This window comes from Pezoporus flaviventris, unplaced genomic scaffold, assembly GCF_033815535.1.
Source record: "Pezoporus flaviventris isolate CSIRO_AGI_PZ_B2104156 unplaced genomic scaffold, CSIRO_AGI_Pfla_v1 ptg000031l, whole genome shotgun sequence".
Lineage (NCBI taxonomy): Eukaryota > Metazoa > Chordata > Aves > Psittaciformes > Psittacidae > Pezoporus > Pezoporus flaviventris.
The window spans coordinates 32,118,065-32,136,535 of record NW_026892579.1 but is presented as its reverse complement, the minus strand read 5'-3'; the positions used below and the strand labels follow the sequence as shown (position 1 = coordinate 32,136,535).

At 44.0% G+C, this 18,471-nt stretch overlaps 1 protein-coding gene across 1 annotated transcript in view; it reads right to left on the bottom strand.

Annotated features, from left to right (window-relative positions):
* Positions 1 to 15,743, bottom strand: part of CSMD1 (CUB and Sushi multiple domains 1) — a 1,163,462-nt gene extending 1,147,719 nt beyond the window's left edge. The window contains exon 1 of the mRNA XM_061460659.1: positions 15,079 to 15,743. Within this exon, the coding sequence (XP_061316643.1) occupies positions 15,079 to 15,145 (67 nt within the window). The 5' untranslated portion in view covers positions 15,146 to 15,743. The remainder of the gene's footprint in view (positions 1 to 15,078) is intronic.
* Between the last annotated feature and the right edge of the window lie 2,728 nt (positions 15,744 to 18,471).

Genomic DNA, 18,471 nt, shown 5'->3' with positions numbered 1-18,471 from the left:
AGCTGTTCCTCCAGAAATCTCTCATAGGGCAAAACACTGAACATCACCATCATTCAGATGGTCACTATGTATTGGAAAGTACACAATCAAAATATTATTGATGACTATAAAAACTAGATAATGAGATGATGGGATAGAGGGAGACTATTACTCTTTAAGTAAGGGCATCAGCAACACTGACTACATCATGATCATTGAAAATTATGAGAATTCCTTTTGGGAATTATGAATTAGTATTACTTGAAGTTGTTTAATATAAATATCCATATGGAATTTTTAGGCATATGTAGGACAAGTATGTCATTTACAGATTCACATCACCCTTCCTATCAGACCCAGTTTTGTGCAGGGTGAAGTATTTCTGAAGAGCTGGAAGTGCTGGGAAATGAGCAGGTAGCAGCTTCAAAACAAGCAAAATGCAGTGCTTTTCTACACAGCAGGAATTAAAGAAAACATTGTCAGATAGTGTGGTAGTCTGAATTATGAATGGGTTCAAGAACAGATTCATGAAGATTAAATTTATTGGTGGATGTGCAACATGGATGCAACCTCTAGGTAAAGAGTTCCCTAAACTGGCCAGAAGCTGATAAAAACTAAGGCTGTCTATAACTTGTTTCCTGCAGTTTTTCTATGCATTTGCTAATGGCCATTGTCAGAGAGAGGTTATTTTGGTCTGATTTGATGTGACACTTTTTGCATTTTTAAATATGTGAAGACTGAAATTTAGCTAAATTCATGGGACAAGAACAAAATCTGGGCACAGCTTATGTCCCTGACTTAGCTCTTCCGGTTTTAAGAGTGTCCTGTGCCCATCTGCAGTGTTTCTACTGGCTCCCCAGTGCAGGAGTCATCACAGATTAGACCCTGGGTGCTTTCTTCCATGGGAATGTTAAACAGCCACTTTGGAGCATAATAAAAAGGTGTCTTATACTCCTTCAGCAGAGGAGGAAATTGTAGAATGACTGGAACAAGAAAGATAAGGTCTGCAAAAGGAACATTTTAAATAAACAGTAAGGGGAAAGGGAAGACAAATAGTGTTTAATGATGCAAATCTGATGGTGCTAGCTCTGCCAGTCCTATGAGATAAAAGCCATTATTTTCAGCACATCAGCATAAAGCCTGTGTATCAGCTCAACAACTGGACTACTATGCCCATGAGGGCATCAGTCATTAGCAGACCATATCAGACCTTCACAGCAGTGGTCTGAGGGCTTCTAGTGAGGGCACTTGCCAGCAGACATTTCAAGTTTCGAGCTGTATTACCAGTTCTGCTTAGTGAGACTACACCAGTATGCCTATGTTACTGGAGACAGTAAGGGAAGGTGGTTACGCATTGCTCTTCAGTAAGACAAATACCAGTAATGGAGATCAGGAAAAAAAAAAAAAAAGAATAAAATGAAAAAGAATCATTCTTGATGGATGTGAGTGAAATAATCTGGGCTATGTCCTCTGTAAAATACAGGAAAGCATGAAGCTGCTCTGTGGTTTTTCAGAAGATTTTTTTTCTTTTTTTCTTGATTCTGCTCATGCAAGAAATAGCATTCCCTAGATCTGAGTTTCCTGTCATGATATTGTCCATGTTGTTAATTTGGGTTTTTTTTTTTCATGTTCATACAATCCTTTGTGTGATGAGCCCTTTACCCTAGGATTACCATAAAGCAGATTAATAAATCACACTAGACATGTCACTGCCTAATGAACTTTCATTTTAAGAATAAATAGCACAATAGATAAAATATCCACAAAAAAAAAAAGAGTGGAAGAAGGCAAATGAGGAGAGTAAGGATTGATTTAAGAAACTAAAATAGTCTTGACTGAAACCCACATTAAATGCTGTCATGTTTTTTCATATGTGGGTTCTTTTCTGAGCCAGGTTACCTTCCTCAGTGGTACTACTGGAAAGTGTGTCAATGAAAAGTAAGACTTATTTCCATCAGCTGCCTATGCTGTCTGTGCTGAATGCCGATCCCTCATCTGACACAGTCTGTCACCACAGTAGGTTATTTTTTCATAGTGGGCAGTACATTATCTTTCTAGTGTCAAACATCAGGGTTTTTTTTTTTTTTTTAATTGATTCTTTCCCCCCAGCAGACCTGATCCTCATGCACATCGCTCTTTTAGGATAGTACCTAGACAACAGCAGAGTGACTGAGCACATCTGAGAGGCAAACTTCTGTTGCAACACTCATGCAAAATGCTTCTGCTTTACAAAACTGTACCTGAAGATACCAGTGTTATGTGACTGTGGTGGGTTGACCCTGGCTGCATGCCCGATGCCCAAAAAAGCAGCTCTATCACTGCCATCCTCCACTGGACATGGGAGAGAAACTACAAGAAGTCTCATGGTTTGAGATAAGGACATGGAGAGATCACTCACCAATTACCATCACAGGGAAAACAGACTCAACCTGCGGAAATGAGTTTAATTTATTACCAATCAAATCAGGAGGATAATGAGAAATAAAACCAAATCCTAAAAACACCTTTGCCCCACCCTTCCCTTCTTCTCAGGCTTAACTTTACCCCCAGATTCTCTACCTCCTCCCCTTCAATGGCACAGAGGAACAGTGAAAGGGGCTTATGGTCAATTCATCACATGTTGTCTCTGTCTCTCCTTCCTCCTCAGGGGGAGGACTCCTCACACTCTTGCCCTGCTCCAGCGTGGGGTTACTCCCATGGCAGACAGTCCTCCACAAACTTCTCCAGTGTGAGTCCTTCCCACAGTCTGCAGTTTTCAATTAACTGCTCCAGGGTGGGTCCCTTCCATGGGTGCAGTCCTCCAGGAACAGGAAGCTCCAGCATGGGCTCCTCTCCCCACAGGGCCACAGGTCCTGCCGGGAGCCTGTTCCAGTGTGGGCTTCCCATGGGGTCACAGACTCCTTTGGGCATCCCCCTGATCCAGCATGAGGTCCTCCACGGGCTGTAGGTGGAAATCTGCTCTACCATGGACTCCATGGGCTGCAGGGGCACAGCATGCCTCACCATGGACGGCACCATGGCCTGCAGGGGAATCACTGCTCTGTCACCTGGATGCAGGAGACGTGGAGGTGGAGCAGAAGAATCTCTCTGTTCCACCTCTTCTCTGCTCCACCTCCACGTCTCCTGCACTGACCTTGGTGTCTGCAGAGCTGTTTCCCTCATGTGTTCTCACTCCTCTCTCCAGCTGCAATTGCTGCTGTGCAGTAACTTTTTCTGCTGCTTAATTATGTTATCCCAGAGGTGCTACTGCCTTTGCCAATGGTGGGTAGCAGCAGGTCCATCTTGAAGCTGGCTGCATTGGCTCTATCTGACACAGAGGAGGTTTCTAGCAGCTTCTCACAGAAGCCACCCTTGTAGCTCCCCTGCTACCAAAACCTTGCCATACAAGCCCAACAGTGACAAAAACAAAAAAGTGACACATTCAAAGCATTTGCACAAATCCGTCCTGCCAGTATGGTCTGCAGGCAATGCGCAATAATATCCAAAGAAGTTTGGTGCCTATCCTACAGTGGTAAAACTGTGTGGATTCCTTTTTTCCACCAGAGCCTGCATCTCCCCTTCCAAACATTCTGTTTCTCTGAAAGAAAAGTGGAGCCCCAAAGAACTGCAATTAGTTTACCATCAATGTGGGATAACTGTAGAAATGATGGATACTCTTAGAGGAAATAAAGTGGAGGTGGAGCTGCTTGTTTTTAATTCTGGGCTAGGACAACAGCCTCCATTATACAATATAGCCAGCAGTCTATGAGCTGGCTTCACTCCAAATTCTGATTTGCTGCTGCATTTAATGTTTGCTTTGTTACCACAAACATTTTGTTCCAGGGTACATCAGATCCAGGGTCTTTTTTTTTTTTTTTTTTTTTTTTTAATACACAGAATTACTTAAGTACAACCATTTTAAAGAAAAGCAAACCACAACTTCCCTTGAGGAATCCTAAAAAAAACCCACAACAACTGTGGGAAACTGCTTAATTCAGACACTACCTGGGGGATAAGTATAGTAAATGCTGAATACTTTTGTCTATCTATTCTCTTTACAGCTCTATACTGCATTCAGATGACGATGATTTTCAAGTGTAAAAGTAAGTTCAGTACAAATTCCTTGATGTTCAAAAATGCTGAGGTCTGCAGTTCTCTTTTATGGCAGTGGGAACTGCAGATATTTGATACTCCTGAAAAGAAAGTAAAAATACAAATCTAGGCTCTTGACAGTTATCAGCACCTTCTGTCCCCTTCCCAGCATCCTTGAACTTGATGCTATGACCTGTTTTGTAGGTAAATGAGCTCAGATGAATGCTTTTATCGTTCAGTATGTACATGTTGTTTTATTCAATAAATGCATCTCCTCTTCCATCAGATATTTTGGAAAAAGAAGGTTGTTTTTCATGCTGAATGGAATGTCTATGACTTGCTATCTATCATAAGTGTATTCCATCCACAAGTCTGTTTCTTTATTAAATATTCACATAAATAAGTACTGCTTTACCGTACCACTGTTTATGGATACACTGAGATGCGTTACCAGTGAAGTGGACTTATAAAGTTAGTAAGGAAATAAGACAGAAATGAAGATTCCTGTACAATATGAAATCTAATCTTGAGGACACATCCTATAGTCCTTACTCATCCAGTTCCTGCTCCGAAGGCAAGGGGGTAGAAAGGCTTTCAAAAACAACCATACTTGCAGAGGTTGAAATTATTGTGGTACAACCTAGCTTAGCAATAAAATAAATAGTACTTTATAGAAGTACTTTATAGAAGATGCGTGAGGATAACAGAAAGAAGAATCCAGCTCCGTCACCTTTTCCAGTATGGAGAAATTACAGATCTGTACTTAACCATTTCTAACAACAGGAATTTGGATTTATGGACACAACAAGAATCAACACAAAAAAAAAACAACAATCCATTAGGTGTCCCTGTTTAAAGAGAAATAATAATTTGAGTATATATGAAAAAAAATCAAAAGAAAAACTGAATTAACTTTGACAAAACAACTTCTCAATTTTCCTTCTAATGTGATATGACTCATCTCAAATCTATTGCAAAGCGGTAAACAAACTACACCAACTCAGTAGGCATCATCTGCCAGGAACATTTTAAAAAGAAAACCATTACTGAGCTACTTTTCTTGTCTTCTATACAGAGAAACTTATTTTCCCAGCAGAAACAGCACTTTGCATTATCTTCTTTTCGTTTACTAGGTTTCCCTCACTGCTCACAGCACCCTAAGAAATACCTCTTTAAGCCAATAACTTATTTCTTAAGAATTAAATTAAAATAGTTTGGGCCAGGTTTAAGTATTTTCAAAACAATCCATTTCACTTAAAACAAAGCAAAAGGGCAAAGTCCAGCTTGATTAGTAATAATATTGTATATGAGACGTAACTTGAACAGCAATTTCAATATGTGGACAGCAGCCTCTTGATTTTATTTCTCATTCATTGAACTAATTTTATAATTGGAACTGTAACAAAACAATTAGTTTTTGTTCTATAATCCTTCTGTAATCTAATTTCCTTAAAATAACATGCAAGATAAAATAGTCATGAAGATCAAAATGACTCATCATTATCCATTATTGGTTTATGATTACTATTTATTATTATTATATAGCAAATTAAAAAAAAAAAAATCTAAGTCACCTGAAATCAGCTTCTCTGCTGGTGCAAATCACCAGAGATCCATGAAGAGGGTTCCATGATGTTATATTTTTTGCAATAGTTCTTGTTTGTGGATTTTAAAAAATTATGGGTCAGGCCCTTCACTGTGTTAAATGACACTAAATTGAAAAAAACAGAGCAACTTCAATTTCCAAAATATTCCCTGATTCATTGCTTTAAAGAAATTACTTCAGTGCTTCTCAAAAGTTGACAGGAAAAATCTGAATTGTCATGGCAACGTGAGTTGAAGAAATCCTTCTTTGCTGTTTGCATAGATCATCTCCATGCTATCAGTCTGTTTACTAAATGTTGCAAAAGAAAGCAATTAAAGGCTAATCTCTCCTCAAAACCAAATAAATTATATAACTAGTGAAAGCCAGTGGAGTGAGATACAGACAGATAGGTCAAACAAATTGAGACATCATGTATCTTCAATGTAAATGACACCAAGCTGTTGACACGCTGGAAACAATGGATTGCCCTCCACAGGCACCACCATCTGGTGGGCCCATGCAAAACTCATGGGAGTGCAACAAGACCAAGCACAAGGTCCTGTATATGGGTCAGGGCAATCCATGCACTATTTGTTCTGCAGGTTGATCAGAGAATGGACTGAGAGCAACCCTGAGGAGAAAGACTTGGGGGCGTTGGTTAATGAGAAGCTCAACGTGACCCAGCAGTATGAATTTGCAGCCCAGAAAGCCAACCTCATACTGGGGTGCATCAAAAGAAGTGTGACTAGAAGGTCAGGGGAGGGGATTCTTCCTCTCTACTCTGCTCTCATCAGACCCCCACCTACAGTACTGCATCCAGCCCTGGGGCCTTCAAAATAAAAAGGATATGGACCTGTTGGAGCAAGTCCAGAGGAAAGCCACAAAGACGATAAGTGGGCTGGAACACCTCTCCTGTGAAGACAGGCTGAGAGCATTGGGATTGTTCAGCCAGAAGAGAAGGCTCCTTAGAAGACCTTAGAGCAGCCCTCCAGTATCTAAAGGGGCCTACAGGAAAATTGGAGAGGTACTTTTGGCAAGAGCCTGTTAGGGATAGGACAAGGGGGAATGGCTTTAAACTGGAAAAGAATAGATTTCGATTAGATATGAGGAAGAAATTTTTCACTATGAGAATAGTGAGACACTGAAGAGGTTGCCCTGAGAAGGGAGACAAGGCCAGGCTGGATGAGGCTTTGAGCAACCCAGTCTAGTGGAAAGTGCCCTTGTCTGTGGAAGGGGGGTTAGAACTAGAGGATCCTTAAGGTCCCTTCCAACCCAAACCATTCTATGATTCTAAACGAATTTTCTGTGATGGTTTGCATAGCATTTTGTATTAATAATAACAAAGAGTTTGAATTTTCTTTATGATTGTTAGGTTTGTTCCAGCATCCTTGTTTTAATGCAAGTTCTATGTGTGATATGTAGCTATAATAAAGGCCAGATTCAAAGTCCCTTAAGGTTAATGTGATTTTTTTTTTTTTCTGTCAGTTCCCCTGCCTCTAGATCAGGTCTTAACTGGTCAGAATTCGACCTAAAGCAACCCAAACTATTCAGCTGATGACTAGTGTCTATGCCTAACATACCAAGTTCTGCATAGCAGAATGCTTTTTCTCCACAAACTGGCAGATTTGTCTCAAGTTAACTATATTATGGACCTGTTAAAAAGAAAGAAAAAATTCAGCATTTCATTTATGTTGATTAAATACCATGATAAAGCCTTCCCCATATAGGTTTCATAGGAGAGTAAGACAGAAATGGTGGAGTATATATAGCTCACAATCAAAATGCTGCTACTGCTGCCACTGTTGACTTCGTAAAATCTATTAACACTACATTCTTCAGTGTTAGAGACACTGCAAACAATGGGTCAAAATGTGCACTCAGGATATTTACATGCTATGATAAAGAAAATCAATTTAATTTCTCAAGAGAGATGTCTACATGTGCAGAGGGTCATAGATTGTGATATTAGCAGCTGCTTAATAGTACCGAGGTTCTAAAAGTGAATTATAAAACAGCTCTCCCTCCCACCACCCACCCCCCCAACCCCCTCCCCAAACATGCTTGGTATGACTCAATCTATATATCATAAGAAATATCAGCAGGATACCAACAGAGGATCTGGCTGCTGGGGTAAAGCTAAAACAGTATACTTAGTCACTTGGAAGCAGTCAGGTTCTGCATTGATATCTCACAGACACTAGTAAGAACAGTGTGATTTGTCATGACCATTTGTTTCACAACCAGAAGCACATAAAATTACTCTAAAAATAAGTTAAGCACTTTGCTTTTTTAAATTGATTTAATCAAAGTGGCCTTTTCAAAATCCTCACTGTTGTTCAAGAAGCACTCTTCTTTCTTTTTTTCTTATCCTCAGAGTAACCTGTTTTGGTTTTTTTTCTAAGGTTCAAGGCAAGGCAGGTTCCATGAGCTCACGTGTATTCCTGTGATATCCAGACACTTCCTCCCCAGCATCAGCTGTTTCCTGACAATATCACTTCCTTGCACCTCTAGCTGTGCTGGATACCAGCAGTGTGATGTGGGTCCCAAGCTACATGGCACATGTTGTACACAACGGGTTCAGACTGAACCCTGATGCGCTCATTCAAGGCAAGTTCTAGATCAAGCACAATGTCCAAAGCCAAGCCAAAGCTCTTGTTCATCTATTTTGCATACACTAAACAAACTGAGCCAAGCTCCCCATCCATTTCAAGCTTCAAATACAGAGTAAGGCTGGCTGCATTTTTGTTCCCAGTGTACCTTACATTGATAGTGTTTCAGCACCAATGAAGGCAAAATATATGTAGCCATTTGATCTGCAAATCATAGGATGAGGAAAAGATAGACCCTAGACACGGATTTGCTCTGTGCGAAATATCAAGAGTTTGCTGCAAACAACAGAATTGTAAGAGCATTTAAACAAAAAAAAAACAACCCTCCAATATAGGTTTAGAAATTTCTAATAAAAAAAACATGGAAAACTTTCAGCCAAGAAATAAGGAAAACTTCATGTTTGGCAAAACTGCATGAAAATGTCATTGCCTTGAAATGGAGAATAAGGCACAAAGCAAGTGCTGCAAAATGTAATTTTAGAATGCTGACCATATTTTATGCAAGTTTGCAAAACAAACCCTGACAAAGTTTTAGTCATTATTATTTTTTCAGCTCCGTGTCAGCTGCAGTGCTGCAAACGTTTCTTTTGGAAAGCCAATGTGCAATAGAGACATGAACACAGAACGTGATTCTGTACTTTAATAACCATGGAATACTGTAAAAAAGAGACATAAAAAAATCCAAAGACTAAATGGTTCTAGGTTTCTCTGTAAATTGTCCTTCATAATTTCTTTAAGGAAAAAGCAGAGAAAAAAAAAAGATAATACCATGCTTGGAGATACCAGAGATACTGTTTAAAACCAAATTACTTCAATAAATATATCTATTTTTTAATATTATCAAGTTTGGTTGCTCAGATTTATCCAGCTTTCCTTTTTCTCAGTCACACATGGATGTAAACATTGTCAGAAGTTCTTAGCCATGACAGCTCATATTAGACAGGGTTTGGCTCCACTGTTCATAGAGTCATAGAATTACACCTGCATTATTCAGAGTAGCAATCTTTTCAAAACTGGACAGTCCAACTGCTGCTGAAATCAACAGAAATTTAAGTTTCCACTGTAACAGAATAGGGCCCTCACAACTGTCTGAAGTTAGCTTTTTCTTGACAGTGTAAGACAAAAAATGAATTTGAAAGAAGTGAAATCAGTATTTAAAAATATGCATGAAGGTACTGCTAAAATGCATAATCTAATAATTACAAGACTATAACAAACTGATTAATTTTATGACGGAAATTAAAGCATTACTGCAATTGCAAGAAATTATGATTTTTATTTTTTTTTCTTATCTTTTGCTAAAAGCAAATCATTGATGATATTCTGATTAATCAAGAGGAATCCTGGTTAATCATCAGCAATATAATGGTGATTAAATCTTTCTCTGCCCTGTTAACTGAATGTGCCTTCCAGGTAAAAATGGCAATGTTGTAATTTTCTCTCTTATTTTTTATTTTCCATATGAATAAGAAATGCAGAAAAAATAGTCTCTGAGCAAGTGAGACTTGTTATTGGCAATAAGATGCATTATTACTCTTGTAAGTTTTCAGTGCATGTATGCCTCCATTTACTATTCAACTACTAAATGCAGACAACTGATAAATGTTGCCTTTGTGTGTGAACATAACACTAGCAATAATCCGAGTAATTTGTTTAAGCAGTTATTCCATTGAGAAATGTGTATAACAAATATAGTATAAATTTTCTTACACGCAATTGAAATGTCATATGGTGAAGTCTTTCATCCAGCCAGACAAAGCAAGATCTCACAGTTTTCCTCAGGCATTAATGGCATTCATCCCTATTTCAAAATTTGCTGGTTGATAAAAATGGCTTAAAGGAAATTGCAACTGATATTGAAAAGTAAAACATCTAAGTCAAAGAAAGTGATTCATACGCATTAGGAGAATTTCCGTATGATCCTTATTCCATATTTGGAAGAACAATCAATTTAGCTCAGTCTAATCTGGGTAATTTTGCAGCCATATGAAGAATTAGACATCAGATTCTTATTCGGTGATGTTGATTTAAATCCAGTAGTATGATCAACCTCTATTAAAGATTATGTCTCGTACTTATGCTACGGCTTGGGAGTTAAACCAACAGAGTTAAACAGAGTTAAACCAACAGCTCCCTTCTCCACACTGCATCCCTCTGCTGGTTACAGGCAGCCTCCACTACACTGCAGCATTGGTGCTTACGCTCAAAACTGTTTACTAGCAGAATAATGTTATCATGGTCAAAGAAACGTGACAGTTCAATAACGATTTGAGCAAAATGAAATTACACCTTATCTTTAAATTCATTGGAGGTCTTGTAATGTCACACCACTAAGCAGTTACTTCTCTGAGGAAAGGTTACGAGTAGTTTATTATGACAGTGCACACATTACATGTCTTTAAAAAGCTGAAAACAGTGATCCCTAAGGCTTCTCAGCCCTTCTAGAAAGCATGGCAAACCTTAGACACATTGGTTTCTGTTCAAAATAATTACAGTTTCAGATTGTTCCTAATTTGGTGTGGTCAAAGTTTTCAAGAATATAAATATATTGAGGCCACAGTCCCATAGATATCTTTAAAAAACTTGCATATGTCAAAGCATAAGTATTAATACTACCACATAATGAGTAATAAAAAGATGAGAGCTAGATTCCATGTTTGTATAGAAAAAACAGTCTGCAGGGACAGGAAATACAACTGCCCCCTCCCCCCAAAAAAGCCCATGCCTGATCAAAGTCAGACACGCCTCTATAAAGGGACATGGGAGTGACAGTAAAATAAGCAGAAAACAATCTGCAGAATGGTTCCTATCTATACAGATTACAAAAGATGCTGAAGTGCTCTCAGAGATTTCAGTACATTCTGAAGTTCCTGAGTACTCACACCTGCTTGTATGCCATCTCCAGCTCCTCACACCAGTATCCTGCTCCTCACACTCCAGAGGAGCTGATAACCTTGTACTGCCTGACGATGGGAATTCAAATCTCATCTACACGTTCAAAGGTCTAAAATGAGTATTTGGGGAATCTCTGTTGAACTGATAGCCTCTCCACTGTATTATTTTCAAATTGACCATACTTCCTATTCCTCTACAGAGTTAAGGACACTATGCTCGCATCTTGATGGAAAGTTGGGAAATACAGATCGTGCCAAGAAGTACATGCATTTTTACATTAAAATATTATGTGGTCAGAGCTGGCTGTTGTATTTTCTGTCTTTATATGGTAAATTCCTTGCTGGGCTAGGGGATGGAGAATGCATCCATCAAATACTTGGGTTTGCGTCTGGGTATTCAACACCTAGCTCTGATACTCTTTTAAAAAATACCCTTTTCCAGCCCATTTTCCCTAGAATCGCTTGAGTCTTCTCTGGAAGAGAATGAAGCCTCTCTAGAGACCAGCTTCAGAGCCTGAGAAACACTGCTTTGGAGAGAGAAAAAACATGGCTTTAAAAGAGACAAACACTCTCAGTCCAACAGGATTAGGCCTTAAACACAGTGGTAAACTTGTGCGATGTACTCATGGCAATTATTTTGACAAAGTGATAGCAACAAACAGAGGGTACATAAAATGTTTTGGGGTTTATTTCTTTTTCTTTAATAAAAAAAAAATATAAATCCTAAGCTGTAGATGTGGGAGTCCTTTCACTGTCTGGATTCAGTTGAAAAAGAGAAATGTTTTTCCTTTGCTATTTTCATTAATCTGAATGATACCTCTGTGCATAAGCATGTTTATGTAGATTTAGTTTGAGGCAATTAGATGCCAATGAAGGTGTTGCGTTTGGTTATCTGAGAGTCCAGAGAATTATCTTGGAAACATGTACCAGGACAATTTTAAGTATAAATAATTATGCATTTCTACATTGAAAACAGGTTGTCCACAGAAGTCAGGTCACAGCAGAAAGATGTATTAATCATTTATCTTGAATTTTAGTCTGAGTTCAGTCTAAATTTACCATTTGTTGCTTAGCAGTATGTTTACAGAAATGATAATGACGTGTTTCATATTTCAAGCAAATCCATAGGTTTCTTATGTTTGCTTTTGCTAGGCTGTAACGTACCAGAATTAGCGAATGACTCTATAAACAAACCCATCTTAACATGCAGAGCTGAACACAGTGCTGCCTGTCTTGTTGACGCCTAACTGCTATGATAGGGTAGTTTCTAGGAGTGTGGTTCCTTTAAATGACTCCATACTCATTTCCCTTGATGGTTAAAGCATGATGGACAGGGAAGAATCCCCCAGATATTTTCCAAAACACTCAGATGCATCAAGTCAGACAAAAAGAGTCCAAAGAAATGTATAGATCTGCACTTCATCTACCACAATGAATGGTGACGCATGTTCACCTTCGTCTTTTCTTGCTCCTTTAAAAAGTTATGAAAAATTGCACAGCAAAAAAGGGCTTCCATTTTATTTCATAATAAGGAACAATGTGGAAAGCAACTCACGTCTCATTTTCCTAAAATATATGGGAAAGCCTGTGGCAACACCTCCAGAAATTCACTTTTATTTTTTCCTCATAAAACTCCAAACCAACCAAACCCTCCGTGAATCCTATCACAGTGACTACCAAACGATTCGATCGCCAAGAGGCTGGGAAAACAAAGAGTTCCGGGGATCTATTAATTAAAATTTTAGGTGCTTCTGAAAGCCTAGGCTCTTCATGTTACAAAGGAAGGAGCTGCTTCTCTAAACTACGAATGCAATTTCAGCCTCAGGATTACATTTGCCTAAATACAGATAACAGTGCTCGATTGCCTGGTAATGGGTAAGAAGGTAAATGGGACAGAATTATGTCAAATATCCCCGCTGGTTCCCCCTTCTACCTGTTGTTCGAATTCAATATTAAGTCAGTTTGTAGCCTTTAAGTTGGTGTGTTGCTGATCCACATTAAGCGAGGTATAATTACATTCTGCAGAGCAGCATCGGCGGCAGTGCCCAAATGTTCCTGGCAAAGCCTTTGTATGCAAGCAAAACACGTCGGATCTCCGCTGAATAACCATGATCCAGCCTCCAGATTTTCGTATGTGCTGTCAGCCATGAAAAGAAAACACTTAAATGTCAAACGACAGAACCAGCTACAGTATATTTAACAAATGAGTCGCGGGTGTCGGGCCGCCCCGGGAGCCGGCGCGGCAGCGGCTGCAGCTCGTCCCGGGGCGACCGGGACCTTGCGCGGGGCCAGCCCCGCTCCCGTGTGTGCGGCCGGCCGCACCAGCGCCTCCCAGCCCGGGGCAGCGCCAGGGCTCCCGGCAAATCTGTGGGCTGGGGGCGGTTGCCAGCCGCGGGCGGGGGGGATCGGGGGCCACGGGGGGGTGGGGGGGCGGTGCTGGAAGTTTGGGCAGGGCGGGCATCTCGAGAAGCCCCCGCCCGCCCCGGGCTGTATGTATCGCCGGGCACAGTCCGGTCTCTCGGAGCCGCCTGCCTCAGAGCCCAGAAAACACCGGCTCTGCTCCTTCCCCGCTCTCCATTCCCCGCGGAGGCAAGGCGACCGGGAGCAGCCGGGTGGTGTTGCCTGGTGAACGGGGGCAGCGGCCGCGTCCGGGAAGAGAAGCGGTGCTACCGGGCAAAGCTCCCTGCCTGCTGCCGGCAGACGGGGCTGGCCTCCCACCGCCTCTCCCTGCGGATGGCGGCCGGAGGCTGCCCGGGGGCCGGGCATCCTTCAGAGCCGCCCGGGAAGACGAGGGGCCCTGGCCGCGGGCACCTGCAGGATGGGGAAGGCTCCGGCAGCGCCCGCCAGCCGGGCTGCGACCGGTTCTCCCCGCACCCTCCTCCCCGCTAAAGCCACCTCCGCACAGAAAAAGAAGCGGTGAGAAAAATAAAATGGTGGAAACGTTGTAATTTGCCTTGGGAGGGTTAAGAGAGGCTCAGACAGCACAGACCGCAAGGGGAACCGTGTTACCGAAGGCAGGCAGAAACAGCCGGGAGCGAGGTAGGAGCAGGCAGGGGCTGTAATGGGGACAGGTGCTCAGTTGCTATCAGCCTTCCTCCCTCTCACTCTCCCGTTTGCTCTCTTTCTCGCTCCCTCTGACATACACTCGCATCTCCCAGCGTGAAAAAGCGCAGGGCTAATGAGAGTCAAAGTGAATAATGGGGAAGTTGTGTCCAGCTATGAGGCAAGTGATGGGGCTGAGGCCAGCACTGAAGTTGTGTAACCCAGTTTTCCACCGTCACCCCCCTCGTTTCTCCTCCCTCCCCCCATTGATTTTAAGGAGAAGCCCAGCTTGCGGGTGGGAGTCGCTCCCGAGCAAAGGGGCCCTCATCTCTCCGGAGCGGACGGGTTCAGGGGGACCCCAGAGCCGCATCCCCGCCTCCGCGGAACTCTTAGGGCGCGGAGCTGGCTGAGGCAGGCCGGGGGCAGCTCTGCGCGGCCACCCCTCCACGCTCCCCCCCGAGCATGGCAGAAGCCGGGGAGGCAGAAGGAGGGGATAGCCAAACTTGCCAGCCCGGGGACCGTCCCTCGCACAGCAGCGAGTGCCGCGAGAGCGTGCGCGGAGAGCGAAGTGCTCCCAAACTCCGGCGCTGGCCAGACGAACAGATGTGCCCGGCTGCCTTCGCAGCGCCGCAGCGGCGGCTGCCCAACGCCCGGGGGCTGGTTTCTCCCAGAGGAAGTGGCCGGCCGACTGAGAACCGAGCTCTCGGGGAACACCAGCGGGAGCTGACAGGCAGGGATAAGGGAGACCGGGCTCGGGGAGCCTGCTGTTTCCCGGCGCAGGAACGAAGCGAGGGAGAGAGCTCAACCGATCGGCAGAGGTTTAGCTGGGGGTTGGGGGGGAGAACCAGTGTCATCACCACAGCCTACACGAATTCAGTGCAAGAAACCCAAATCTTACCCTGAGCTGCAGTGAGGAGCCCCGCGCAGAAAACCAGCAGAGACTTGAATTTCCTCCACGCAGTCATGTCTGCAGTTATTCCACACACACACACACTCACACAAAACCCCGGTGGCTCTTCTCGGCTGCGACCGTGTCCTCCGAGCGGCAGCGGGGCTAAGGACAGCGCCAAATAACCACCACGGGGCGAGGAGAGGCGGAGAGGAGCGCTCCGGGTCCCGAGCGCCGCGCAGCTCCCGGCGCCTCCTGCAGGACTGCGCGGGCGGCTCGCTCCGCTCTGCTCATAGCATCAGTCCCGAGCCGCGGCGGGGCTGCGCCGCTCAGCGCCCGCGGAGCCCCGGCGCCGCCGGCCCGCCGCCCGCCCAGGGGAGGGGAGGAACGGGAGGGAGGGGAGGCACGCCCGGTGCCGCGGGCAGAGCGGCATCCACGGCCGCCGGCGTGCAGAGCCGGGCAGCGACGGCAGGAGAGGGATGCGGGGAGTGCGAGGAAGAGGAGGAGGAGGAGGGGAGAAGGAGGGAGGGATCGCCGCGGGAGCAGCGCAGGCAGCGCAGCGGAGCGGCTGCCAGCCACACGAGAAGTCGCTGCTGCCGCCGCCGCCGGACTCAACCATCACTTCCAACGGAGAGGGGAAGGGGCCGGCGTTGCGCAGTGGGCGCACGTTAAGCCCGCAGCCGCCCCTCTTCGCCGGCCGGCCCCCGCACGACATGCCCCCCCCGGGGCGGCAGCGGCCCCCCTTCTCCCCGGCCTGGGCCCGGGGCTGCTGCCGCCGGACCCCGCAAGAGCCCGCGGGGAGAAAGCTTTCCCTCGGCGCAGGGAAGGGCGGTGTCTCTAGGGCTACTACACCTGCCCAGAGGCTTTTGCTGCGCTGCCCTGGCGCCCTGTGCCCCGACGCCCTGTCTCCCGGCGCCCTGTGCCCCGGAGACCTGTCCCCCGGCTCTTCTACCAGCACGGCCCCGGCTCCTCCGCCTGTGTGTGGGGTGCGGTGGTGTGGGCACTAGGGTAGGGTGAGAATCCCTAGTCCTAGGTGAAGCTCTCCGCTTCTCTGGTCCCTGCTTCTGAGATAGGAAGGCTTTCGGATCCAAAATGTGCCCCACTCGTTCTGTCCAAGTTGTTCGTCTGAACAAGCTGTTGTTCCTGAGGGGCAGGAGAGGAACCAGCGTCTCCTTAAGGACCACTGCTTTGTCTTTACGTTTCCATTCCTGAGCGCTCCCGTTGCCAAGAGGAATTTCTGCCATTAACTACCCTTTCCAAAACAAGAAATCCCACCAGAATCAGGCATGTCGGAATGCAGGAAGAGGCTTCCCCGACGCCACCCTGGATTCAGCAGGGCTTGTTCCCCGAGCCGAGGGAAAGGAGATGGTGACCCAGGGCTGGCCTGTCTTGGGTCCCCATATTCTTCCGCGGCCGTGGCAAGTGATGCCCTTTGCCAACAATGGTTTTGGTGCCATGCCTACCTGCAAAATGGGTGGCAAAAAAGTGCCCAAACCTGGCTTTCAATCCAGTAAGAATTGTAAAGATTAGCACCGCCACCACTGTGCACTGGGCCTGCCTCTATAATTAATGCTTACCTATATTCATAATTAAAATGCAAAGGCTCATAGGAAGGAAAGACAGAAATGTGAACACCTTTGGAAAGGTAGTTTCAAGGTTGTAATTACTCACTTATGATGAGTTTTCGTGGTGAAATATGCAAAGTTGTTAGTTGTTTTCTCATTGTAAGTTGCAAGAAGGTGGTGAATGGACACTGAACAAGGTAGGCTGACTTTGTAATAAGCTTGTATTTATGTATAAACCTTGCTCTTCTCAGTCAAAAAGGCGGGGGGGGTGGGGGGGGGGTGGGGAGAATAGGAAACCCAGGCCCAGACAACCTGCCGGGAACGACGTGGCATTGCTGCCATCTCGTGGCAAGCGCTCCCGGCCTTTCTGCACTCCGTTTCCCCGCGTTTCCCCATCCGCTCTTTCCCCTTACCTCCCAAGCTCACTGAGCTCCGGAGCCGGGCCTGCCAGTGCAGTGAACCAGTCAGTATTCATCCATATTTTAAAAACGCCTCGGGGAGTCTTTTTTTTTGTGTTCGTGAAAGTGAAATGATGCTAATACTTGTTAGTACCAGATACGATGTAGTCAAGCTGCTGCGCAGAATTCCCCAGTCAGATCTGGTCAGGCTCCATGTATACACCTCTCCTCTTACTCCATGTCAGTGGGCTAGTGGGCTGGGAATAATTCGCTAAAGATTTTGAGAAAGACAGAAAAGGTCACTAAGCTTAAGCTGAGACTTTTCCTTTCTGGCCTGCAGTAGTCTGAGGCTTAGATTTTTTAAACAGAGTTTTTTGCATCTGTTCTAAGAGATCCCAGTTGAGTTTAGGTTTATTTCATTGTATTGTCTGTTTAGTTGGAATAGTTAAAAAGTTATAAATAAACTCCATTTATGGTTTCCTGAGTCCAACTGAAAACAGTAATGATAGTATAATTTCTTGCTGTGCTGTTTAAGTAAGCATTCTTAATTTGAGAAGTTGCTGTTTAACCCTGTTCATAGCAGATTCTGCAGAAGCTCCAGTATTAATATAATAAATATAAGAATAGAATAGAATAGAATAGAATAGAATAGAATAGAATAGAATATATAATTAAAATGTGCTTTCTTGGTCTTGACTCACTGGGGTTAGATTTACTCTTTCCGGAGGCTTGCCGATCTTCAGAGGATTTTCTAGCCTTTACTGAGCTTTTGGGACCTGGTTCCTTCTCTGTTGAGCCAAACAAGTGGTAATTTCTTCCCATCTAGATAAGACCAAATAACTGGATACTGCTAAACAACCACTATCACTGCAGAAGATACGTTCTCTCCTTTCTCACATCACATGACTAAACCACATGCATAAACGTTGTTGGACTTTAGTACATTATCACGTTACCTGAGTTAGTGCCTTACTGAGGTAAATGGGACAGCACAGTTCCCTCAGCTGACATTTCAGGCTCCCTGCAGACTCAAGTAGCTGTCACAGTGACTTTTAGAAACCCTGTGTGACTCCAGAGTTTTGCCAGACCTCAATGAGATGGAAGATAACTGTGGAACTGAAGCTTGGCGTTCCAGGAGGAATCTCCACCAACGAGCTCAGCATGGAACTTCAGTAGCTAAACACAGCAATTACAGAAGATGATCTAACCTAATGACTGTAATCTCTCTATTGTATTTTAAGTACCTAATGTACTACCATAAAATGTGCAAATTTATAAGTTTGAACAGAAGCAATATTTCTATTCCCTATAGATAGTATGGGGGAGTGTATATGTCAAGACTGTTTGTACTAATAAGGGTGATTTAAAGGTAACTTGACAGGGATTTATTTTTAACTGAGAGCATGTCCTTTTGCTTCACTATGCCATATATATATATA